The sequence below is a fragment of the Pistacia vera genome, unplaced genomic scaffold (assembly GCF_008641045.1).
Source record: "Pistacia vera cultivar Batoury unplaced genomic scaffold, PisVer_v2 Contig823, whole genome shotgun sequence".
Classification (NCBI taxonomy): Eukaryota; Viridiplantae; Streptophyta; class Magnoliopsida; order Sapindales; family Anacardiaceae; genus Pistacia; species Pistacia vera.
In genome coordinates, this window is record NW_022196694.1 from 279605 (window position 1) to 305980 (window position 26376).

At 34.8% G+C, this 26376-nt stretch overlaps 3 protein-coding genes and 1 pseudogene across 4 annotated transcripts; all 4 read left to right on the plus strand.

Annotated features, from left to right (window-relative positions):
- Positions 1–1186: 1186 nt before the first annotated feature.
- LOC116117822 (SNF1-related protein kinase regulatory subunit beta-3-like) lies at positions 1187–11731 on the plus strand. Its single transcript, XM_031403832.1, has 5 exons — positions 1187–1518; positions 1721–1841; positions 6634–6723; positions 6797–7124; positions 11580–11731. Exons 3-4 carry the CDS (start codon positions 6697–6699, stop codon positions 7121–7123), a joined length of 354 nt encoding a protein of 117 aa, XP_031259692.1. The 5' UTR covers positions 1187–1518; positions 1721–1841; positions 6634–6696; the 3' UTR covers position 7124; positions 11580–11731.
- LOC116117818 lies at positions 11077–11731 on the plus strand (annotated as a pseudogene).
- A 4221-nt stretch (positions 11732–15952) lies between these two features.
- Positions 15953–23194, plus strand: LOC116117811 (high affinity nitrate transporter 2.4-like). 2 transcript variants are annotated; one of them, XM_031403821.1, is made up of 4 exons: positions 15953–16053; positions 21153–21947; positions 22058–22173; positions 22294–23194. In XM_031403821.1, exons 1-4 carry the CDS (start codon positions 16039–16041, stop codon positions 22958–22960), a joined length of 1593 nt encoding a protein of 530 aa, XP_031259681.1. In that variant the 5' UTR covers positions 15953–16038; the 3' UTR covers positions 22961–23194. The 2 variants fall into 2 exon arrangements, with proteins under 2 accessions (XP_031259681.1, XP_031259680.1); XM_031403820.1 differs by lacking the exon at positions 15953–16053 and having other exon boundaries at positions 21060–21947.
- On the plus strand, positions 16010–17945 carry LOC116117810 (high affinity nitrate transporter 2.4-like). The gene is made up of 3 exons (XM_031403819.1): positions 16010–16848; positions 16959–17074; positions 17195–17945. The coding sequence occupies exons 1-3, from the start codon at positions 16039–16041 to the stop codon at positions 17859–17861; spliced, it is 1593 nt and encodes a 530-aa protein (XP_031259679.1). The 5' UTR covers positions 16010–16038; the 3' UTR covers positions 17862–17945.
- Positions 23195–26376: the final 3182 nt, after the last annotated feature.

Here is a 26376-nt window from a genome sequence, read left to right on the forward strand (position 1 = left end):
CTTAGTTTTTGAAGTGCGATTACGCACTCCAAAAACTAGGGGGCTTCTGTTATGCCTTAAAAGTTACGCTTATGTCAGCCTAATAAATGTGCTGCCAAGCCCATATCTCCTCAAAGATATTCACACCAACTTTATCTCATTTCAAAGAAATGAATGGATGAGAGCCTTACATGTGTCAAGGCAACCTGCAAAATACTTATTACATTGAGTGTTTAGGTGTATAAATTGGCAATCCTCTTCCCGAAGAGGGGGTTGGACATATGAGAATTAACCATAGATAAGAGCTCAATTCTTTCTCTCTGTAAACACTGTATTTCTTCATTTTTGTATGCCTTACGGGCAATATCATGGAAATAGCCAGAGATCAATAAAATAATAGTGGATATAGGAGTTGCTTGTTGAGCATCCGAACCACTATAAAAACCCTTCTTACCAATCTTTTATTTATGTTTTCTGCGACATATATAATCTCAGGTCCATATTCAAATCTCATAGATCCATTACGTGTGATTCCTAAGTTCGCTTAGCGTTTCTCACGTGCGAGTTGTTGGCGTCCAAAATCAAGCGTCAACACAATATTTAATTAAAAAGGTGAGAAAAATTTCAGAACTTGAATTATAAATAATAAAATTTTCAAAATTGATTGTTAAGAATACTTTTGTTTTATGTTTGAATTAATCTTAATAAAAAAATTTAATTTGATTTTTAAAATTATTAATGATGTTAATAGATTAGTCTAAGCCAACGTTATTCCTTTTGTTTGATTTTTTGTATAATTTGGTCTAACTTCAAAAACAAAATGGCTATACGTTACTTTTCACATATTAAATTTATCCTTTCTCGAAACTCATTTTGTATTATAATTAGTGAATACATTTTCTCTATTTTTATTTTTCAAGTTCTGTGTTTGAAAATGATAATAACCGCATTTTCGAATTCTAAAACACACAATCAAATTACTTATATTCATTTTCGCATTTATTTTTGAAAACAAAAACGTAAAACGGGAAAATGAACGGCACCTAAATTTTTAGGTCCCCACGGTATTCTGATAGGGACGACGGTATATACTAAAAAAGTGTACTGGACCTTTAGGATATCGGCCAAACCGTAGGGACGTAAATGTATTTTCCCCGAGTTGGCATCTATGTCATCATGCCTGCGTCTTGCTCCTTTTTACTTTTTAGGCCTTCTCGCCTGCAATTTGTTTCCAGCTCTGCTTGTTAATATTTTCTCTTTAAAATTTAAATCCCTTTTTAATAAATAAAAAAAATTTGGCAGGATCTTTAGGACTAATTGATCCTACCACTTTTATTCTCGTCTTATATAGTTAAGGTTTTCAGAAATAAAAAAATTTGCTAAATTTATCTTTTTAAACTTTTTTACTCTTTCCGTTAATGACAATCTTTATGTCAGATTCTGTTAGCCGATTTTCCTAGAGAAAATAGTCTCTGTTTTGGTCTTTCTGCGACTGTCTTACTTATTAATCTTTCTTTGAAAAATTTATCTCTTTATCAGGTGAGGTTTTTTCTTGCTAAAAATTGCATCTTGGTTTATACATATTTTAAAAAAAAAAAAAAAAAATTAAAATTGGGATATTAGTGTATGGTCAGTTTTTCTACTTGAAACTGGTGCGGTGTAAATTGATGGGTAATTTTGTTTTGGTAATTTGTCTGATGGGTTCCATTTGATTTCATCTGGGTTTCGCTTATTTTTGCAGATAAGCTTTGGAAATTAATTTCTTTTACCTAATTGTTGTTTTTTACTGGGTTATGTTAATCTCAAGAAGACCGTGGCACTGAGAGTGTCTCATTGAACAGATTGAATCTTAGCTCACTCAGGCAAGTCTTATTCTTATGTTAAAGTTCACATTTTTTTTTCTTTCAAAGTTAAATTTATGTGTACGCGTGTTAGTTGAAGTTCAAACTCTTTGGGGTTTGGTTATGCAAATGTGAATGTGTTGACATATGCTTTTTCGAGGAGATTTAAGTTCTGTTTGATTTTTTTGTGCATTTTCATATTGAATCTTTTTATCTTTCTAATGTATGTTAACAGATTTGATTCTCAAAATAAGTGTTTGCTAGTGTTTTTTTTTTCTTTTGAAATTACTGTTCGTCCCATGGATTTGGCAAATGCTGAAGAGACTGATTATTATTGCCAATTTTTAAGTTGGAGAAATTATTAATTCCAGTGATGGTCACAGAATAGAGTGTATTTTGACATTATGGCTTGGTACTTCAGGTTGGTGTTCTTTTGAAGTGAGTCTGGGTTTGTTCCGGTGAACTATGTTTCATATAAGCCGTAGTCCATAAGTTCTGTCTTGCAGTTTTTAGTTGCTGTTGCACATATTATATATGGGTACACAAAATGTTGGAATTTAGAGAAGGGGATGGCATTTTTATGCGTTGGGAAGGAGTGAGATGCAGAACAGAAAGGATTGAGTGCAATTCCATTTGTTTTTCTAGGCACGAATGGGAATCCATTCAATTCTGAGTTTTGCATTGTCTTGGAGATGGAATTAGTGCGATCTGTGGGAAGTAGATTTTAAAATGCCGTTATGTTAATTTTGTAAGTCTGGGAGTAGGAGTTCAAGCTATCTGTAATGAAAAAAGAAGTTTTGCATACCTTTACCCCAACTCAGCTCTGGTACCTCTTCTCACTCATTGGAAAATAGATCATTAAACTTTCAAACCTCAATATCCTGACAATGGACCAATTCAGAACTCTTGATTTCATAGTAATAGATTGACTCAGAACTGACAATGGACCAATTCAGAACTCTTGAGTTCATATATATATATATATTTGTATGTGCATCAGTTTATAGCCCTTTGGTATATATGCGGGTCAGGCCCTCGTTGATTTTTGGCCTTTGTTTCAGTATGCTGGTGATGGCCTGATGTTGTAATAGGTAACATATTAGTTCAGGTGTATTGTAGTGATCAATGGTCTTGGTAGTACATCTGATGCGTTTGATCAATTAAACAGAAGGTCATTTATGTCAGTTGAGATTGATTCCAATTTTGTTTACTGGTGAAATGCCAATGATGTCATTGAATTCTTTTGTGTCCTATTCCAGGAAGTCAGATGCCAAATTTTGAGGTCCAATTTCTATTAAAGACCTTGATGAAATAATTAGGGATGGAGTGATTTTAAGTGAATGTGCTTATTGTTGTATATCTTAATGTTTTAATCTAAATTGATATCAATAGGAATGAAGTTGCTTTCCTGATTGTGCATGATATTGTTCTCTTTTCAAGCAAGGTACAATTTGCTATGATATTTTAAGCTATTCTCATGTTGGAATAAGGGTAGGTTTTACTTTTGAGTAAATGTGTTTCGAAGGTGGATATTGTTACAAATAAACTATATTTGTAGCGGGCTGATTCTTTTAATACCTCAAATAGTTAAAATGTTTTTTTAAAACTTTATTCCACTTTGCAAACTAATCAAACTCCTGAACCTTCTAGATGTTACTTGTACCTGAATAACACTTGCTTTCTATAAGAAATCAAGGATCTATCTACAAGAGATGAAAGCATTTAAGTTTATGGTACACGCCTTTGATCTATTTTTGTAATTTCATTATTATTGATAGTGTCTCACTTTTTTGGTTGCATTTTTGACTGATCTTTAGTCTCTATTGTTTAAAATTTTGCTTTTTAGATTGTGGAGATGTATTTTACATCTAAATACTAAATCTTTTTCTCTTTGTTCATTAGGCCTTTTGTTTCCTAAACTTGTAGGTTATGTTACACCTTTTTATACTGGTACACTTAAATTTTATTGTACCTTTTCACTTTACCAAGTTAGTGAAAGGAAGTTGTTCAATTATGTTTTGTGTTGTTTTAACATTGAAGTTCTACTATTGTTTTAGTCTACCTTGAGAGTAGGGAAACTATTACCTTTCTCCTTCATTTAGCTTGCATCAATGAAAGCAAATTGGACTTTCATTGTTGCTTAATTCCAACGATTAGTTTGTTAGTTAATGCTTGATCTCTTAGGCAAAAGAAAAGGAAAAAATATCTAAAATCAGTGAACCATTTCCTCTTATTATTCATTGGAGGCCTTACATTGTGTTCGAGAGGTAGGAGCCTTAACTTAATTTGCTATAAGCGTAAGCATGGTGTCCGAAATACAAGTTTTAAGTTTTTTAATGATGATGTCTTTGTTACATTCTGTGAAGAATTAAATGGCATTCCAAATTTGAAAATGTTGATTGCCTTTCTTTTACTGTTTCCTCTCTTTGGAAGCTTTATATGATATTTGCTAACAACACTATTAGGTATATGAACTCTTTTATATAGAATAATGGGGATAACATGACTCACATTGTTTCTTTTCTTGCAAAAGTTCTTATATAAAGCACACTTTTTGTGACATATTGGGTTCCACCAAACATATAATTTGTTTACTTCAGTGTAACGCAAACATTCTTCTCTCACAGTTTATTTTTGCACTTTATACATCTGTCTTTCACTTAGAATATGTCTCCTCCATCTAAAGTATAAACAAGCTCAAAATCTTGTTTTATAACGATGAGGGATGTGATAGAACTTTATGATTTGTTGACCTCATGTTCTTATAAGGTTTAGGCATTCCATACCATTAGATAACGAGCCCATTCTGGTACTCATTATAACAATCCGTTTTCACATATTATGATATTGTTCAATATGGATTGAGCACTCATGGTTTGCTTTTGGAATAACCCAAAAAATCTCATACCAATAGGAAGAAATCTCTTACATACATAAGTGGTGACCCTCTCTAACCAGACTATATAGGATTTTGAAACCCTGTCCTTACTTCATTTATTTTGACCACTATTTGTTATGACTTAGCAGTGGTAGGTCTTGGGTTTTACAAATGTATCATTTACAGGGTCGAATGTCCTCGTTTGGGAATTAAGCCCGAGTTGTTGGTTGTTATGTCCACACTATTAGGTAGATTTGAATCATATACCAATTGTAAGAGTCAAAGCCCAATCAAATAGATATTGTCTGTTTAGGTTTTAAGCAAGTATTTTTCATCTTAACGGTGTTATTTTTGGGCATTATGCAATTGGTTTTGACCCAAAACACATATATTTAAATGATGAAACCTAAGTTATAAACTAGCCACTAGCCTAGATTCTTATTTGGTACAGATAATGAGATGTGACAAAAGGTTGGAATCATGACTTGATGAGGCATAGTGACTAAACCTCACAAGGAAGTTAGTTCTTTAAAGTGGAGAGTTTATCACATCTCTTTGGTAAGAAATGAGAGTAAGTTGGTTTGTAAGTCTTTTGAGTCCCTTTTAAGCACTTAGACATGTTTTGTGTAAATCATAGTTGCCTGGAGTAAACCAAATTTTTAAGGGTGAAGAACACTTATATGAAGCGTGAGCTGACAATAGTTACTTGGTTGGACTCGGGCTATTAAAAATAGTTTTCGAGCTAGATCTACCTTATGGTGTGGACCAAAAAGCCCAATAAGCTGAGCTTAGTTCCCACACAAGTACGTGTGGTGCTTTAAAGTGTAAATTTATAAGACTTCATAACCAGTACTTTTGAGGCATAACATAGAGTGGTTAGGATGGATACGATAGATGAGGTGAGGGCAGAATTTTAGAGTCCCATATCGCCTGGTTAGAGAGTTAAGTGTACTATATATGCAAGAGACCTTCTTTTAGTATGAGAGCTTTTGGGTTATATACCCAAAGCAAAGTTGTGTGGGTTAGACTCAAAATGAATAAATATCATATTATGTGGGAGCGGGTTGTTACAATTGGTATCAGAATGGGCTTATTACTCAATGGTGTGGAGTCACTAAATTTCATGAGAATGCAAGGTCTTACACTGCACCCTTAGGTCACCAAGTCCATAAGTTAATTTATAAGCTTTGGGTGAAGATTGGTTGCTTAATAGTGCAAAAACCAATTTATCTGGGTGAAGATTGGTTACTTGTGAATAATGCTTGTGTTAATCCTGAACACGTAAGTGCCACCTTGATAAGTGCTACCAAACTTGTGTTTAATTTTGAATTACTTAAGTTGTAATTAATTTTCACCTGTGTTGGTTCACTATGACTATATATTGCTTATGTAAGAATAAATTAAATTATCATAGATTTATAGAAATGTTTAGTTGTATATATATGTTGTTATGAATAATAATTTGGAATGGAGCTTTCTCTGTTGACAATGCATAATAATTGCACCAAATAATCAGGAGATGAGAGGGCTATGTACTTGATTGCCTAGTAGTGTCTTAGTGGAATGCACTGCAATTCTGTTCATGCCTTTTAGAGCTAGTGTTTTGCAGTAGCCCAAAGAAGTTTTTATGGGCAGATGATTGATATAAAATCTATTATGAGCTGTTATGAGCACAAATGCCAGGCACTCAGTATCTATGTAGCTGATTCCGTCTTGTTGAGTTGAGTTGAGACTGTGAATGAAGTTTTAAATATTACACCTTTTCATTGTACCAGGGAATCTTATATTTATTTCGTACTGCCATATTGCATTTTGAGATGAGACTTCATTGAATTGACTCTTAAATACTGTTGTTATTATACAATGCAATATTCATGTGGCATATTATTGCTGTTACATATTTTTTGCTGACAAGATGTTGCTGCATCTTTCCAGGGTCATTTGTGTTGCAATCTTCGTTTGTTGATGATTTTGCATCATTAGGGGCCACTCTCCAACATGAACAACCAATATGGTCAAGATCATGTAAGCAATGCAATTTTGTGATAATTTGGACAACTGAAATAAAATGGATGTTAAATATACAACCCTTATGCAGGATGAAGTAACTGTAGCTGGTTTCGAAGTGCCAAACTCACCTGATTCAAGTTACAGTAACTTGCACCCTGGGAATGAAGACGAGGCTCGTGACCCACCTCTTGTCCCTCCACATTTGCAACATACCTTGCTTAGCCTTCCACCGAGTGGGGACACCTCTGAAACTCTCCCTTTGCCTCAAAGTGTGATCTTAAACCATCTTTACATTGAGAATCGAGAGTCCCCACGATCTGTAGTGGCCCTTGGGTTTACTCATCGCTTCCGATCCAAATTCGTTACTGTTGTTCTATACAAACCGGTTCCTAGAAGGGGGAGTAGCAGCACATAACATGCATATACTCTATCTCACTCATTGGAAAATAGATCATTAAACTTTTCAAACCTCAATATCCTGACAATGGACCAATTCAGAACTCTTGAGTTCATATGTATATATATATGAACTCAGAACTGACAATGGACCAATTCAGAACTCTTGAGTTCATATATATATATATATTTGTATGTGCATCAGTTTATAGCCCTTTGGTATATATGCGGGTCAGGCCCTCGTTGATTTTTGGCCTTTGTTTCAGTATGCTGGTGATGGCCTGATGTTGTAATAGGTAACATATTAGTTCAGGTGTATTGTAGTGATCAATGGTCTTGGTAGTACATCTGATGTGTTTGATCAATTAAACAGAAGGTCATTTATGTCAGTTGAGATTGATTCCAATTTTCTTTACTGGTGAAATGCTAATGATGTCATTGAATTCTTTCGTGTCCTATTCCAGGAAGTCAGATGCCAAATATTGAGGTCCAATTTCTATTAAAGACCTTGATGAAACAATTAGGGATGGAGTGATTTTAAGTGAATGTGCTTATTGTTGTATATCTTAATGTTTTAATCTAAATTGATATCAATAGGAATGAAGTTGCTTTCCTGATTGTGCATGATATTGTTCTCTTTTCAAGCAAGGTACAATTTGCTATGATATTTTAAGCTATTCTCATGTTGGAATAAGGGTAGGTTTTACTTTTGAGTAAATGTGTTTCGAAGGTGGATATTGTTACAAATAAACTATATTTGTAGCGGGCTGATTCTTTTAATACCTCAAATAGTTAAAATGTTTTTTTAAAACTTTATTCCACTTTGCAAACTAATCAAACTCCTGAACCTTCTAGATGTTACTTGTACCTGAATAACACTTGCTTTCTATAAGAAATCAAGGATCTATCTACAAGAGATGAAAGCATTTAAGTTTATGGTACACGCCTTTGATCTATTTTTGTAATTTCATTATTATTGATAGTGTCTCACTTTTTTGGTTGCATTTTTGACTGATCTTTAGTCTCTATTGTTTAAAATTTTGCTTTTTAGATTGTGGAGATGTATTTTACATCTAAATACTAAATCTTTTTCTCTTTGTTCATTAGGCCTTTTGTTTCCTAAACTTGTAGGTTATGTTACACCTTTTTATACTGGTACACTTAAATTTTATTGTACCTTTTCACTTTACCAAGTTAGTGAAAGGAAGTTGTTCAATTATGTTTTGTGTTGTTTTAACATTGAAGTTCTACTATTGTTTTAGTCTACCTTGAGAGTAGGGAAACTATTACCTTTCTCCTTCATTTAGCTTGCATCAATGAAAGCAAATTGGACTTTCATTGTTGCTTAATTCCAACGATTAGTTTGTTAGTTAATGCTTGATCTCTTAGGCAAAAGAAAAGGAAAAAATATCTAAAATCAGTGAACCATTTCCTCTTATTATTCATTGGAGGCCTTACATTGTGTTCGAGAGGTAGGAGCCTTAACTTAATTTGCTATAAGCGTAAGCATGGTGTCCGAAATACAAGTTTTAAGTTTTTTAATGATGATGTCTTTGTTACATTCTGTGAAGAATTAAATGGCATTCCAAATTTGAAAATGTTGATTGCCTTTCTTTTACTGTTTCCTCTCTTTGGAAGCTTTATATGATATTTGCTAACAACACTATTAGGTATATGAACTCTTTTATATAGAATAATGGGGATAACATGACTCACATTGTTTCTTTTCTTGCAAAAGTTCTTATATAAAGCACACTTTTTGTGACATATTGGGTTCCACCAAACATATAATTTGTTTACTTCAGTGTAACGCAAACATTCTTCTCTCACAGTTTATTTTTGCACTTTATACATCTGTCTTTCACTTAGAATATGTCTCCTCCATCTAAAGTATAAACAAGCTCAAAATCTTGTTTTATAACGATGAGGGATGTGATAGAACTTTATGATTTGTTGACCTCATGTTCTTATAAGGTTTAGGCATTCCATACCATTAGATAACGAGCCCATTCTGGTACTCATTATAACAATCCGTTTTCACATATTATGATATTGTTCAATATGGATTGAGCACTCATGGTTTGCTTTTGGAATAACCCAAAAAATCTCATACCAATAGGAAGAAATCTCTTACATACATAAGTGGTGACCCTCTCTAACCAGACTATATAGGATTTTGAAACCCTGTCCTTACTTCATTTATTTTGACCACTATTTGTTATGACTTAGCAGTGGTAGGTCTTGGGTTTTACAAATGTATCATTTACAGGGTCGAATGTCCTCGTTTGGGAATTAAGCCCGAGTTGTTGGTTGTTATGTCCACACTATTAGGTAGATTTGAATCATATACCAATTGTAAGAGTCAAAGCCCAATCAAATAGATATTGTCTGTTTAGGTTTTAAGCAAGTATTTTTCATCTTAACGGTGTTATTTTTGGGCATTATGCAATTGGTTTTGACCCAAAACACATATATTTAAATGATGAAACCTAAGTTATAAACTAGCCACTAGCCTAGATTCTTATTTGGTACAGATAATGAGATGTGACAAAAGGTTGGAATCATGACTTGATGAGGCATAGTGACTAAACCTCACAAGGAAGTTAGTTCTTTAAAGTGGAGAGTTTATCACATCTCTTTGGTAAGAAATGAGAGTAAGTTGGTTTGTAAGTCTTTTGAGTCCCTTTTAAGCACTTAGACATGTTTTGTGTAAATCATAGTTGCCTGGAGTAAACCAAATTTTTAAGGGTGAAGAACACTTATATGAAGCGTGAGCTGACAATAGTTACTTGGTTGGACTCGGGCTATTAAAAATAGTTTTCGAGCTAGATCTACCTCATGGTGTGGACCAAAAAGCCCAATAAGCTGAGCTTAGTTCCCACACAAGTACGTGTGGTCCTTTAAAGCGTAAATTTATAAGACTTCATAACCAGTACTTTTGAGGCATAACATAGAGTGGTTAGGATGGATACGATAGATGAGGTGAGGGCAGAATTTTAGAGTCCCATATCGCCGGGTTAGAGAGTTAAGTGTACTATATATGCAAGAGACCTTCTTTTAGTATGAGAGCTTTTGGGTTATATACCCAAAGCAAAGTTGTGTGGGTTAGACTCAAAATGAATAAATATCATATTATGTGGGAGCGGGTTGTTACAATTGGTATCAGAATGGGCTTATAACTCAATGGTGTGGAGTGACTAAATTTCATGAGAATGCAAGGTCTTACACTGCACCCTTAGGTCACCAAGTCCATAAGTTAATTTATAAGCTTTGGGTGAAGATTGGTTGCTTAATAGTGCAAAAACCAATTTATCTGGGTGAAGATTGGTTACTGTGTGATAATGCGTGTTTATCTGAACACGTATGCCACCTTGATAAGTGCTACCAAACTTGTGTTTAATTTTGAATTACTTAAGTTGTAATTAATTTTCACCTGTGTTGGTTCACTATGTATATATTGCTTATGTAAGAATAAATAAATTATCATAGATTATAGAAATGTTTAGTTGTATATATGTTGTTATGAATAATATTTGGAATGGAGCTTCTCTGTTGACAATGCATATAATTGCACCAAATAATCAGGAGATGAGAGGGCTATGCATCTGAGTGCCTAGTATGTCTTAGTGGAATGCACTGCAATTCTGTTCATCCCTTTAGAGCTAGTGTTTTGCAGTAGCCCAAAGAAGTTTTTATGGGCAGATGATTGATATAAAATCTATTATGAGCGTTTGAGCACAAATGCCAGCACTCAGTACTATGTAGCTGATTCCGTCTTGTTGAGTTGAGTTGAGACTGTGAATGAAGTTTTAAATATTACACCTTTTCATTGTACCAGGAATCTTATATTTTTTCGTACTACCATATTGCATTTTGAGATGAGACTTCATTGAATGACTCTTAATACTGTTGTTATTATCATACAATATTCATGGGGCATATTATTGCTGTTACATATTTTTTGCTGACAAGATGTTGCTCATCTTTCCAGGGTCATTTGTGTTGCAATCTTCGTTGTTTGATGATTTTGCATCATCAGGGGCCACTCTCCAACATGACACCAATATGGTCAATCATGTAAGCAATGCAATTTTGTGATAATTTGGACAACTGAAATAAAATGGATGTTAAATATACAACCCTTATGCAGGATGAAGTAACGGTAGCTGGTTTCGAAGTGCCAAACTCACCTGATTCAAGTTACAGTAACTTGCACCCTGGGAATGAAGACGAGGCTCGTGACCCACCTCTTGTCCCTCCACATTTGCAACATACCTTGCTTAGCCTTCCACCGAGTGGGGACACCTCTGAAACTCTCCCTTTGCCTCAAAGTGTGATCTTAACCATCTTTACATTGAGAATCGAGAGTCCCCACATCTGTAGTGGCCCTTGGGTTTACTCATCGCTTCCGATCCAAATTCGTTACTGTTGTTCTATACAAACCGGTTCCTAGAAGGGGGAGTACAGCACATAACATGCATATATAAAAAAAAAAAAAAAAACCTTATTAGGTTTTGCCCCCGCACAATGAAATCAATGAATGAACCCAAATACGAATTAGTTGCAAATAATATTTATTATTTCAAAACATCTTATGATCTTAGATTTATTTGATGAACCTAAAATAGCCATTATGTGATGAGTAGATTTGGTATACATTTATATTTGTCCATTCTTGTTGTTGGTGTGTGGGATTGAAGTTTTTGCTTATAATGGAAAACTAGAAGTAGTTGGCTTTGTGTGTAGTGAATGGCTGGTTTTTGAATGCCAGCCTTTTGTTTATCTAACAGTCACCCCGCAACCAGTATTATAACTGATTAGATTAACAGTGAGTTAGATTTCATGAATAAAAATGTCACAAAGCTTTTCATTATGTAGTGGTTGATTACATGTGCAGGCTGATGATTTCAGCAAACGGTTTGTTAGGTATTAGTTTAAGAATATTTAAGCCAATCATTCTGTACTGTAGGTGCTTATCCTCTTGAAAGGACAGACAAGGATCTGTACAGTGAATTTGTGATGAGTTTGGAATATAAATGTTTTAGTCAACGCAATAGCATTGCGTCCTCATAGAACTGTTCTGGCCTGTAGATAATGTTGAAGTGTATATTATTAGAAATCTGATTATGAGCGTGCATTTTTTATGAAGCTTTACATATATTGCAATGGCTGCTTGGCATTACATTATTATTGTTTTTGATAACTGTAGTGTCTGGATCAGTTTGTGTGCATCTCAATTAATTATAGGACTCATTGAACACTATATGAGTTCAAAGGATTAGGTAAACTACAATGTTATTGTGATAGGTAGTTCCAAGGTTTGAATTTAAGAACTCAAAAAAGAGAATAATCTTCTTTGACCGTTAGGCCAATCCCTTGGTATGTATTTTTAGCGAAACTTTACATATTGCAAAGGCTGATTGGTATTGCATTATTTTCTCTGCTTATTTTAAGGAACTTGCCGCATGATTCATTCTTTCTTGATTATCTTATTTAAGTAATGGATACATCGGCTTAACTGTGTAAAAAAGTCTATTTCAGTTGTGATTCTATAATATATATGAATAAACAGATGGAAGATCAGAACGATCTCATCTTCCTTTATTTTAGGTTTCATAAATGAGTAATGCTACAATTATCGAAGTGTGTGTACCGAATTTGTACATCGAATGACATGACGAAATCCTGACCGTTGATTCATTATAAGTTAATATTAACCAACGGTCAGGATTTTGTCACGTCATTCAGTGCACAAATTTAGTGAGTAACTTCCAGTAACTCTGTCATTTTCCCACATAAAAACCCGCTACAATGTATTGTTAAAAAGGCTGCCTTACTCGAAATAGGGTGGCTGTAATTTTTCTAAAGGATAATAAATTGCTGTCCGTTCTTCTATAAAAAGTTTGTGAGTTTTATCCATAAACTCTGTGATAATTTCTGTTTTGTTAATTTATTTTACAACCTTTGTTAATTTTATTTAACGATGAATAAAAATAAATTTTAGAAATTTTAGAAAGAGATTTATTTATATATAAAGAGAAGGAATAAGCATTTTCATTTTAAAACCTTTGTTAATTTTATTTAAAGATGAATAAAAAAAAGCATTTCTATAATTATGAAATTCGAGATTGAGTCTCTACCCTAGCCTCCAAGTATGCCATCCATCCTCAACTTAGAGCCATCTGGAGCCTGTTTGATTAATTCGTCTTGTTTTATCGGGTGCCTGTGCTCGTTCCTCTTTTTTGTGTGGTTTGAGCTTGGGAGCTCTGTTAGGGTGCTTGAGCCCATCTCCCTCCTTTTTTTGGAGTTTTTATGCTGGGCGATTGCTCTCATCCTTTTGTCCAAAAAGATGGGCATATCTATTTTAGTTTTCTTTAGATCTCTTCTGGAGGTATGTCTCTAGTTTTTTTTGTATATTTTCTCTTCTTTTATGAAATTTACCTTTTCCAAAAAAAAAAAAAAAAAAATTATATTAGTTTATACAAAATCTATAAACAAGTTTATAAGCACTCATAATTGAATAGCCAAATACTTTATCCAAACACAGACAAACTTATCTGCAAACATGGATCGTTGTCCTGCCTATGCAATCTGATACATAAAAGCTCTTATAATGGAGCTCTTATTTATTATTATCTTCTAACATTCTTATCTTACTAAGCAGTGCTGAAGTCATTTCTTCAATCTGATATAATGGAGCATTCTCATTTCTTCACATAATGCAGCTTTAATTTAATTTAAAAAAACACAAGAAATGCTGGTAAGATGTTCACAAAACAATACTCATCATTTCCCAACGTCAAACTATTTATCTTTTGTTTAATTTATTGAGAGGGGCCAATTATGACATTTGGTCGACCTGAAAAGTCTATTAGAAGTATAAACACCCTTAAATAATGCAAAAGGGCCTTATCTACAGTCCTCACTTCATTTCCAGCAAATCTCAACCACAAACCAAGTCATCTTGTCTACAATCTTGAAAATTATACACCAAAAAACTCTCAAAGCTCGTGAAAGGTTAAGCTGGAACTATATGATAATAATAATTGTCTGCATCACAATGGTAAGTAACTAGTTAGAAAACTAGAAAACGGCTGTTTAATTGTAGAAAAGATGTATCATTTGACCTGCAAAGTAGTAGGAGTTTTGTGGGCCAATTTTTAATTGGAAGAATTATATCCGGAGAGTTGGCAAAGTGTAAAGAAACTGAAATAAAAAGGACGATTATCCAAATTATTGGGGCAGGTTTGGTTGACTTGGAATATTTCCTAAAATATCAATAAGTTGGCCCCTAAAGTTGTGCATATCACATATACTATGAACTTGGTTGCACATTTTATAAAAAAATATAATTCCTATTGTTGACAATGTATGAACAAATCTATCAAGTTATTAACAAGTGCATGACAAAGAAAGATAAAACGTGAAACACATAAGACGGTGGATGAGGTGAGCATATGCATACTTGCAGTGCTTCTGTGAGAACACTGCTTAATTTCAGCGATCAATAACTCAGGAGTTGAATGCAAATTGTGCAACTTGGTTAATAGATATAACCTGGACGGCAGGACCTTGTAGATATTGGTTCGGTTTATCAATTTGTATGATTGTATCCAAAGAATAAAAAAAAAAAAAACATAATAATAATAAGGAATGAAAAAACATACGTAACTCTAATCTACTAGAAAACAAGCATAGCATGCAACTCAAAAAGAATCAAAAACAAGGTGGGCATAATTTGAAGAATTTGACAGTAAAAATTAGTCCAGAGTTAATAATTAAATAACATTGTCCATATTCTTAGAAACTTTTATACAAAGCTTTACCATCTGCAGATCGATCAAACCAATTAATTCTTCATCCAAGCGAATAAATTTTTTTCTCAAGTCCAAAACTTTGATTAGTTAACTTAAACTAGCCAACGTTTTTGTTAGCATATTAAATGATGAGGTCGACTTTAGATTATTAGACTATAATCGAAACTTTAAAACATCACCAACTGTTAGTATAAAATTTATATACAAATAATCACCATTGGATGAACTAATGGTAAGAGAGTAAAATGTGGTTTTATGAATTCCTAAGTTTGAGTCTCTCTAGTCATTAATAAGGGTGGTCACTAAGACTCTTACCCGATTGATAGTTTCAGGATAACGGGAGATTATTTGAGGTATGTGCAAGCTGATTTGGACACCCTCGGTAATAAAAAAAAAAAATTTATACACAAATTACTTCGAACAAGATGCTTGGTTTAGATAAAGATTATTTCATGATCTCAGTTTTATTTGAACAAAATATATTTTTATGATTGATGGTTAATAGAAAAAAAAAAAAAAAAAAAAGATAAAGAAAAAATAATAAATCTTGACCGTAAATTTTTATAAATGTATAAATGTTACTTAATTTTTAAAAGTTTAGAAGAGCTTCGATAGGGATCTTAATTATGTTATATTATATAAGTATTGTAATTTGTATTTACAAATCCCATAATTTCCTTCAAAAGTTACCGGCTTCTCCATAGCTTGACGCTAAAGTATAAACAAAGGGGAAAGGCAACTTACCTATAGATTAATAAATCATTAAACATGGAAAGTGTCAATAATTTTGAATTAGTTGGCTAGTGGGGCCAAAGAGGTGATATGATCCTTTGGGATATACGACGAGGCTTCACTGTTCATAGCTAGATGCGGCGAAATGGAATCCATTACTATGTGATTTTGTTAATTCAATTACATTTTCATAACTGTTGGGAATCTTGATATGCTCTTAAGAGAAGGCACGTATAATGTCAACGATTACCACAATATAAATACCACGCATCCTTGCCGATTCCCTTCACCACATCAACACAATTTCCTTCAATATTTCTCTAAGTCGCTTAGTTCATACTCCTAAATAGCTCCCACCTCCTCTCTTGCCATAGAAGGAAAGAAAATGGCCGATATTGAGGGATCCCCCGGAAGCTCCATGCATGGAGTCACTGGGAGAGAACCAGCCTTTGCTTTCGCTGTTGCTTCACCCATGGTTCCAACTGATACCACTGCAAAATTTGCTTTACCTGTTGATTCTGAACACAAGGCCAAAGTATTCAAACTTTTCTCTTTTGCTGCACCCCACATGAGAACTTTTCACTTATCCTGGATTTCCTTCTTCACTTGCTTTGTCTCCACTTTCGCTGCAGCCCCACTCGTTCCCATCATTCGTGATAACCTTAATTTAACAAAGGCAGATATTGGTAATGCTGGGGTTGCTTCTGTTTCTGGGAGTATATTCTCTAGGCTTGTAATGGGTGCAGTTTGTGACCTGTTGGGGCCAAGATATGGTTGTGCTTTTTTAATCATGCTTACAGCTCCTACAGTATTTTGCATGTCGTTTATATCATCTGCAGGAGGGTATATTTCCGTTCGTTTCATGATCGGGTTTTCTCTAGCAACCTTTGTGTCATGCCAATACTGGATGAGCACAATGTTTAACAGTAAAATCATTGGACTCGCTAACGGAACTGCAGCTGGATGGGGTAACATGGGAGGAGGTGCAACTCAATTGTTGATGCCTATTGTTTATGATATCATTCGACGGGTTGGAGCAACTCCTTTCACAGCCTGGAGAATGGCCTTCTTCATCCCTGGGTGGCTTCATGTCATCATGGGAATTTTGGTCTTAACTCTGGGCCAAGACTTGCCTGATGGGAACCTAAGCGCCTTGCAAAAGAAGGGTGACGTTGCAAAAGATAAATTCTCCAAGGTCAGTTTCTTTGAACAAACACGCACCTTCATTTTTTTTTTTTTTTATTCGTTTAGCTCGGAAGATCAAGTATACTCGTTTTTAATTAATGTTCTATATTATGGTTGCAGGTGATGTGGTATGCCATCACAAACTATAGAACATGGATCTTTGTCCTCCTCTATGGCTACTCCATGGGTGTTGAATTGTCTACTGATAATGTCATCGCAGAATACTTTTTTGATAGGTAATTTTGTATATCCTAGCTCCTTTTCATTAGCCTAATAAATAATAGGAATGACCGCAAGATTCATTATTAACTTTATGAAATTTGTAAATTAATCTGGAGTAATTCTACATGTCACAGATTTGACCTTAAACTTCACACCGCTGGAATCATTGCCGCTACTTTCGGAATGGCGAATCTCGTTGCTCGTCCCTTTGGTGGATTTGCTTCAGACAAAGCTGCTGTTTACTTCGGCATGAGGGGCAGGCTGTGGGTTCTATGGATCCTTCAGACTATGGGAGGGGCCTTCTGTATTTGGCTTGGCCGCGCCAATACACTTCCCATCGCTGTTTTGGCAATGATCCTCTTCTCTATTGGAGCTCAAGCCGCTTGTGGAGCAACTTTTGGCATCATTCCTTTCATTTCTCGACGTTCTTTGGGAATCATATCAGGTTTAACGGGTGCTGGTGGCAACTTTGGATCCGGATTGACTCAGTTAATATTCTTCTCTACGACAACATTCTCCACTGCAGAAGGTTTAACATGGATGGGAGTTATGATTGTTGCATGCACTCTTCCTGTTGCACTTGTGCATTTCCCACAATGGGGAAGCATGTTCTTGCCACCTTCAAAAGATGTGGTAAAATCAACTGAAGAACATTATTATGTTGCCGAGTGGAATGAGGAAGAAAAACAAAATGGTTTGCATCAAGGTAGTCTCAGGTTCGCGGAGAACAGCCGATCGGAGCGTGGCAGGCGTGTTGCCTCGGCACCAACGCCACCAAACACTACACCTTCCCATGTGTAGTGCTGCAGGCAAGATTACAATAATATATTGTTCAATTAAGCTGAACTCAATAATGAGAGAAAGAATGTATTTTGTGTGTGTTTATATTGTTTTAATCTAATTCCTTTGAATTAGAAAGCCCTTGAGAATTAGTTGTATAGATGCAACTTATTTTATGTTTGACCAAAAAGGAAAAAAAAGGTTGCAACTAAATGTTTGTAATGAAGAAACAAATTCATATAATTAATAGTTTTTTACTGGTATCGACATAAAAAGAATCTTTTATCAATTGATGTAAGTTTTAATGTTTAATATAGCTAGGTGAGGCTCTACCTGGACTAGAATTACCTCAGCAGTACGTACTTGGCATTTCATCATTGGACAGAATTATTAGGAATAAAGAATGACAAATTGACAATGTAGCAAGAAGAATCCTCAATTATTGGCCAGGTTTCAAGAAAACTCGACTTGTTTGATTAAACTTAACCATAGTTTACAAATAGGTAAGCGCAGGCCTTTTCTTCTTTTTGACAGCATTAATTACTTTAAATAAATAAATAATGTTTTATATAATATAAGTGTCAAGTATTAGTAGGTTGAAAGCGAACTGGTTAATAACTTAATATCAACTGCACATTTCTTAGCTTCGAATTGCTTGTTAATTTCCATGCCAAATTTTATATAAGACTGCTGGAAATTGGAGTTACAAGTGTAGTGTTATGATATGTATCTGTAAGAGTTGAAAGGTCAGACAGAATTACAAGATGTCCTGGCACTAATGAGATCATGCACCATCTTGTTGTTAGCCTGGAAAGAGCCGAATCTAGATTCTGATGTGCTCCAGTATCTCAATTCCAATATATATATATATATAGGTTTCGGCCACACCTGTAAGAATCAGGCGGCAAAAACGTGTTATGTGGAAAAATTGTAAACTTGTTTTCTGAATGCAATTTCATAAAATCATTCTCGTGGTTTAATCATGAAATAAATTCTTATAAATTCTTCCATATTAGATAGCTATATATAAAATTTGTTAAGATCTTATATGTAGCATGTGTGGTTAGAATTCTCCAAATTTGTATTTCAAGTGATATAGCTAACACCAATAAATGATTATCCTTTAATTCATCATATTATTTCATCATCTATATGGTAATTTAAGAACAATAATACTATACTTACAAAGAAATCTTACAAAGATTTTCATACAAAGTGAGGTGGCAAAAAATGAATAGAAGAGTGAAACAAAAAGTCAAACTCATTAAATTCACTCTTCCATTCATTTTTTGCCACATCACTTTATATGAAGATCTTTGTAAAATTTCTTTGTAAGTGTAGTATTACTTATTTAAGAACTTGCCACACCATATATTTAAGACTCAAATATAGACGCACTTGAGATATATAATATTATTCCAGCAAACAATCGTAATGGGCCAAAAATCGTGTAGGCCAAAATTATAATGGGCCTCACTAAGTCCAAACACAAAACATCTACTGCATAGCCCAAGGCTGTAGCCCAATTCCGATTGAGCTTATGCTAAGGTTCACACCACAAGTCAACCCATTGCACCAACTAGACTACACACAAGTTGGACCATCCAATTACGAAGGCCTTGCTCCAAATTGGGCCTATCGTTATCCCACTTGGGCTTAGGCCCATCGGCTCGTGGTCTCTTCAAAGGGACCAGAGTTCCATTCAAATCCAAATTCATCTACAAATTTTACCTTCATCCCAATCCGTCCAAGGGTTTCATCTACGTTCTAATTCATCTAAGATTTTAAGTCTTACTTGAATTAAGACTCTTACTCGCAAGTAAATCATGACTTTCCTATTTACTCAAACTCCGCTATTATGAACTCAAGGTTCTACTAGGATTCAAGCTCCTAGGCTCACTATATAAACAAGACATGACATTTACTTGCTCCTAAAATTCTTGCTCCTAAGAACCATTGTCACATTCGCCGTAATTTTAGTCTCTGACAAGACTCCGGTACCCTTTCCTCCTTTAGCCCTCACTAAATTGCCTTTCAAAGCCTCGTTGACTTGAGCGTTGCAGTGCCTATGATAGACACCACACATGTGTCTCCCGTGAGCTTCGTGCTTATTTTTTTTTGTGTACAGGTCCAACAGATCATCAATAGCCTCAACCTCACAGGATTAGTCTGTTCCGTAACCGTAGATTTTTACCATCTACACTTACACACTTGAGATATATAATATTATTCCAGCAAAAAAATTTCAAAATCGGAGGTATACATTTTTTTCAAAGTACAAACTCTCCTCTAAATGCGCTAGACTAACCCGGTAACGAATTTTTTATGAAAAAAAGTTCCAATAATTTTTTTATTTTAACATTTACTAACAATAATAAACACAATGCCAATAAACAAATTAATTATCTTAGATTTGATTATTACTTTGTCATATATATATACTCTACCCATGATACTACAAGGGTGTCATGTCACTGGTCACTGGTTAAAGATTGATGAGAGAAAAAAAATATCATAAGTAGCGTGAATGGTTGATAATACAAATGATGTGATACTGATAACCCATAGTATTCTAGATTTTTTCACTGTAGAAATATCTTATCCGTCAACTAACTAACTAAATTGCAAAATATATATAATTTATATGCTGCAATATTTTTTCTAAATCAACTAGTGATAGCCTAAAAACTTCTACAATTGTGTCCCCTACGTCATTAGATCAGTGTAATAAGCGCTTTACATACTAATCAAATGATAAAGAACAAAAGCATTATGTTAATATACATCAAAGTGTCTCTTACTCATGGTATCAAGCAGTTATGCAAATTTGATCAGCTATGTGATTACTTTGAAATAGACTTCTGGCTTTATCTGAGTGCGGAACGGTAGTCAACTTAACTATATCCATCACCTACTCACAACAACGTAATAAAACTCAGTTGCAATAAACAATTATAATTAAGAAGATATAATAAGGTTGATTTGAATAATTTATTCACAAATGGACCTCGCTGAAGGGGCAAAGTGATCCTTTGGGATATACGATGAGGCTCCCCGGGTCCATTCCAAAGATGCGTTGATGTCTTTTTTTGGCAGTTCCCTAAATTAAATATCTAATGAATTGGAATAACTCTGGCTCCTTGTATGCTTTTTCAAACATCAACGCCCAAATTCTTTATAAATACCACTCATCTTGAGCCCTCTTCAGGCAACAAACACTTCTTGCAGTATTCTTTATTTCTACCTTCATTCCTACAAAGGTCTTAGCTTGTGAAAGATAGACTAAGAGTGAGAGGTATGGCAGATATCGAGGGATCCCCCGGAAGCTCCATGCATGGAGTCACAGGAAGAGAACCGGCCTTTGCTTTCGCTGTTGCTTCACCCATGGTTCCAACTGATACCACTGCAAAATTTGCTTTACCTGTTGATTCTGAACACAAGGCCAAAGTATTCAAACTTTTCTCTTTTGCTGCACCCCACATGAGAACTTTTCACTTATCCTGGATTTCCTTCTTCACTTGCTTTGTCTCCACTTTCGCTGCAGCCCCACTCGTTCCCATCATTCGTGATAACCTTAATTTAACAAAGGCAGATATTGGTAATGCTGGGGTTGCTTCTGTTTCTGGGAGTATATTCTCTAGGCTTGTAATGGGTGCAGTTTGTGACCTGTTGGGGCCAAGATATGGTTGTGCTTTTTTAATCATGCTTACAGCTCCTACAGTATTTTGCATGTCGTTTATATCATCTGCAGGAGGGTATATTTCCGTTCGTTTCATGATCGGGTTTTCTCTAGCAACCTTTGTGTCATGCCAATACTGGATGAGCACAATGTTTAACAGTAAAATCATTGGTCTCGCTAATGGAACTGCAGCTGGATGGGGTAACATGGGAGGAGGTGCAACTCAATTGTTGATGCCTATTGTTTATGATATCATTCGACGGGTTGGAGCAACTCCTTTCACAGCCTGGAGAATGGCCTTCTTCATCCCCGGGTGGCTTCATGTCATCATGGGAATTTTGGTCCTAACTCTGGGCCAAGACTTGCCTGATGGGAACCTAAGCACCTTGCAAAAGAAGGGTGACGTTGCAAAAGATAAATTCTCCAAGGTCAGCTTCTTTGAACAAACACGCACCTTCATTTTTTTTTTTTTTTATTCGTTTAGCTCGGAAGATCAAGTATACACGTTTTTAATTAATGTTCTATATTATGGTTGCAGGTGATGTGGTATGCCATCACAAACTATAGAACATGGATCTTTGTCCTCCTCTATGGCTACTCCATGGGTGTTGAATTGTCTACTGATAATGTCATCGCAGAATACTTTTTTGATAGGTAATTTTGTATATCCTAGCTCCTTTTCAATAGCCTAATAAATAATAGGAATTACCTCAAGATTTATTATTAACTTAATGAAAATTGTAAATTTATCTGGAGTAATTCTACATGTAACAGGTTTGACCTTAAACTTCACACCGCTGGAATCATTGCCGCTACTTTCGGAATGGCGAATCTCGTTGCTCGTCCCTTTGGTGGATTTGCTTCAGACAAAGCTGCTGTTTACTTCGGCATGAGAGGCAGGCTGTGGGTGCTATGGATCCTTCAGAGTATGGGAGGGGCCTTCTGTATTTGGCTTGGCCGCGCCAATACACTTCCCATCGCTGTTTTGGCAATGATCCTCTTCTCTATTGGAGCTCAAGCCGCTTGTGGAGCAACTTTTGGCATCATTCCTTTCATTTCTCGACGTTCTTTGGGAATCATATCAGGTTTAACGGGTGCTGGTGGCAACTTTGGATCCGGATTGACTCAGTTAATATTCTTCTCTACGACAACATTCTCCACTGCAGAAGGTTTAACATGGATGGGAGTTATGATTGTTGCATGCACTCTTCCTGTTGCACTTGTGCATTTCCCACAATGGGGAAGCATGTTCTTGCCACCTTCAAAAGATGTGGTAAAATCAACTGAAGAACATTATTATGTTGCCGAGTGGAATGAGGAAGAAAAACAAAAAGGTTTGCATCAAGGTAGTCTCAGGTTCGCGGAGAACAGCCGATCGGAGCGTGGCAGGCGTGTTGCCTCCGCACTAACGCCACCATACACTACACCTGCCCGTGTTTAGTTCACCATGCATGAGCGAGATCAAAGTCATGGTTCAAGTGGAAAGCCCCCTTTTTGTTTTTTTTTTTTCTTTTCTTTTAAATAACCTTACTAGATTGCGTTTTAGTGCTTTTGCTCTTGTTGTTCTTTCATTCCATGAAATAAATTTTATGTTTATGGTCGTAGTTATATATATGTAGATTGTAATTTTAAGTTACATTACTTAAAACCAAAGTTTTTATCAGTTATCTCTGAATAATAGGTCTTTCAAGTTGGAGTTAAATGGAAGAATGCTGCGTATTCTTATTTCAGGTTTGATTAAAGATTTTTATTTAATATTTTATGAAAATGTAAACTTGTAAGGTTTCTAGTTTTTAATTATCATTTAGGATAATTTTTTTTTTAAATATTATTAATTAAGATGTATAATACTCAACTGAATGCATATTACAATAAGTTGCAGGTTATAGAATACGCTTTAAGAAAGACGTGGAGTAGCGTCTCAGTCATTTATTATGACACCTTTATTTTGTACTAATGTTTTTTCTCTTTCATTCCACACAACTTTTGGGAATATATTATTTACATCGAAATTAATAAAACTATCTTCTTCTTTTTTTAATCATATTTTCAGATTTTCCTCTCCTAAAATTAAGTTCAATATTATTTTATTTTATTTTAACTTAAGATTCTTTATCAATATAGTTAAAGAAATTTTGAATTTGGTGTTTCTTGAAGAGTCTGTGAATCCGATGTCGGCAGATTCAAGCGTGGTATCTCTCAGATTTAATAAAAAGAAAAAAAGTAGGGTTTTGTCCATTTCCTTTTATTAATATATTGCTATTTGCTGCATTGTTCATTGACTCGAGATAATTTAGGAATTTTAAATACAATGTGACTCTTCAAATTAGCCAAGAACAATCCAGAGATATTAGTTTAATATTTCTTAGATTCTCAAGATATACGGGGATATTCAGGAGAAGTGTTGGTGCAATTTAATTGCTTGAGATTTCTAAAACCAATAAATCAGTAAACAACACATCTCTTTTTGTAACAGACCAATAATAGTGTAACACCACAATATTAGATCTGCAGGCAGATGATGAAGCAATAATTTAGCGATCCTCATTTATTTATAAATCACGTTAATTATATGTTTATTTTATAGTCATAAATTATCAAGTTATGATACAGGTAAGAGGCCGGCAGAACAGCGTTAGCTTGCATCCTTAAATAGTTTTGACTGGCCATTAATCGACATGCAATGCATAATGTGTTACAGAAGTTTCAACTTTCTGGCAATATCAAGATCATAAGAGATTCAGAGTGTAATCATCTTCACGCTCAATTTCAAACGATACTTAATTTGTAACAGTTAGCCATGAATTTCCAGTGAAAACATAGATACTTGGAAGAGCTTTACACCATTTGAATTACTTGCCCCGTTGTTTGAAGATTGTTGTATTTTAATAATAAGAAATAATTATAACAAAAAACTTGACTCTAATTTCTAATTTTCTCAGGTCACAACTGAGCTGTACCAGTTATACATAACTTTTACATAGTATTTCTACATCCTTTTACAAAATCTACGTACTAGAAGCAACTTGATTGTGGATTACACAAAGAATGGCGGATGAAATGAGGAGCTAAGAGCTGGATGATGCATTTATGCCTATGATTTATGAAAGTAAAGGAAGTGATGTGACATCTGAATTCTGATGTGCTTCTCTGAATCAATTATTATGAAACCTCTATATTATGTACCTATGTCTGTTCTCTTTTAGGAATATTTTAGCATTGATAAAGGGTTATATTTCAGTATTCTTAACTGTTTTGTTCCGGCCTTTTTCCAATTTTGTTTTGCTTCGGTAAATAATTCATCATAGAACTAGTTAACGGATTAATAAAAGTGTTGAACTCCCTTTAAAGTATTAGTTTTATCTAGACTTAGCATTTGGGACTGGTCCCAAAAAACCAGTCCTACGACCGATCCTCACAAGGATCGGTCATATGAGACCTGGTCCCAAACCCAGACCAAGCCCATGGAGGAGGGACCAGTCCTTAGATTGGGCCCTCCTCCAAGGCTCGGGCCTGGGACTGGTCTTAATACGGGCCCAAAACCCTTTGTATTTTTTTTAAAAAGTCCTCTAAAAAATATCCAAAAACCCCCATATGATTTTAAATTAACCAAAATATTGAGGGTTAAATTGATATTTCACAAAATTTACTAATCTCTGGAAGAATTTTCCAGGCCCTTAAAATTACATAAACCCTCCTACATAATTTTTTTAACCCCTTAAATATAAAAAAAGTTGGGGGTGGAACAAAATTTTTCGGGCCTATGGGACCGGTCCGGGCCTTGAAATTTCGTTCCACCCCCAACTTTTTTTATATTTATGGGGTTAAAAAAATTATGTAGGAGGGTTTATGTAATTTTAAGGGCCTGGAAACTCATGGGCTTGGGACCGGTCCCAGGACCATGAGTGACTAGTCCCAAATGGGACCAATCCTGTTGGGACCAGTCCCAATTGGGCCCAGACCCGAACCCGGTTGAGACCGTTCCTTGCCCAAGTCTAGTTTTATCATATTTTAAGTTTTGCCTCTCCTAAATTAATTTAAAAGTTCAATGTTATTTTATTTGTTTAATTTATAAAGAATCTTATATTTTTATATTTTGGTGTTTCTTGAAGAATCTGTCAATCTGATGTCAGTAGATTCAAGCCTGGTATCTCTCAAAATTTAATAAAAAGGAAAAAGAAGTAGGAATTTGTCCCTTTCTTTTATTGATATTTTGCTGTATGAGAAAATTTAGGAATATTAAATACAGTGTGACTTTTCAACTTAGCCAAGAGCAATCCAGATTTTTCAATGATGTGTCGAGTTTGTGCAAACAACATACCCCTGGTAAATATCATTCAACTCCATCAAGAATTCTAAAATAGGAGCCTTATAGATAATTACATAAACATCAAAGGACTAAATAACACTTCACGGTGCCGTTACAACAATGTGTTTTTGAAAAAGGTGACGACATCGTTTTCTTCACCTTGAAAATACAAGGTTTCCTTTTCTTCATGGTAAATATCACATCAGTCCATCATAATCATAAGGGAGTTAACTATAGTTTAAAGACAACCTTATTTGCTTGTCTACGAAAACGTCATTTATCTTCCCACCCCATCTAAAAGATATTGTTCAGATTCTCTATGGTGAATAAACTTAAGTCCACCAGAACTCACAAGATAGGGGCTCTCAAATATTTACTGACCCCTAAGAGAGTTAACGAATACTTCTGAAATGACGAAATCTTTACAAAAAAGACGTCATTTCTCTCTTCAGAAAACAATGTCGTTTCATTTTTAGTTTTACAATGATGTTTGCTTCCCCAACTCAAATGATATCGTTCCATTTATTCATGGTAAATATCACTGAGTC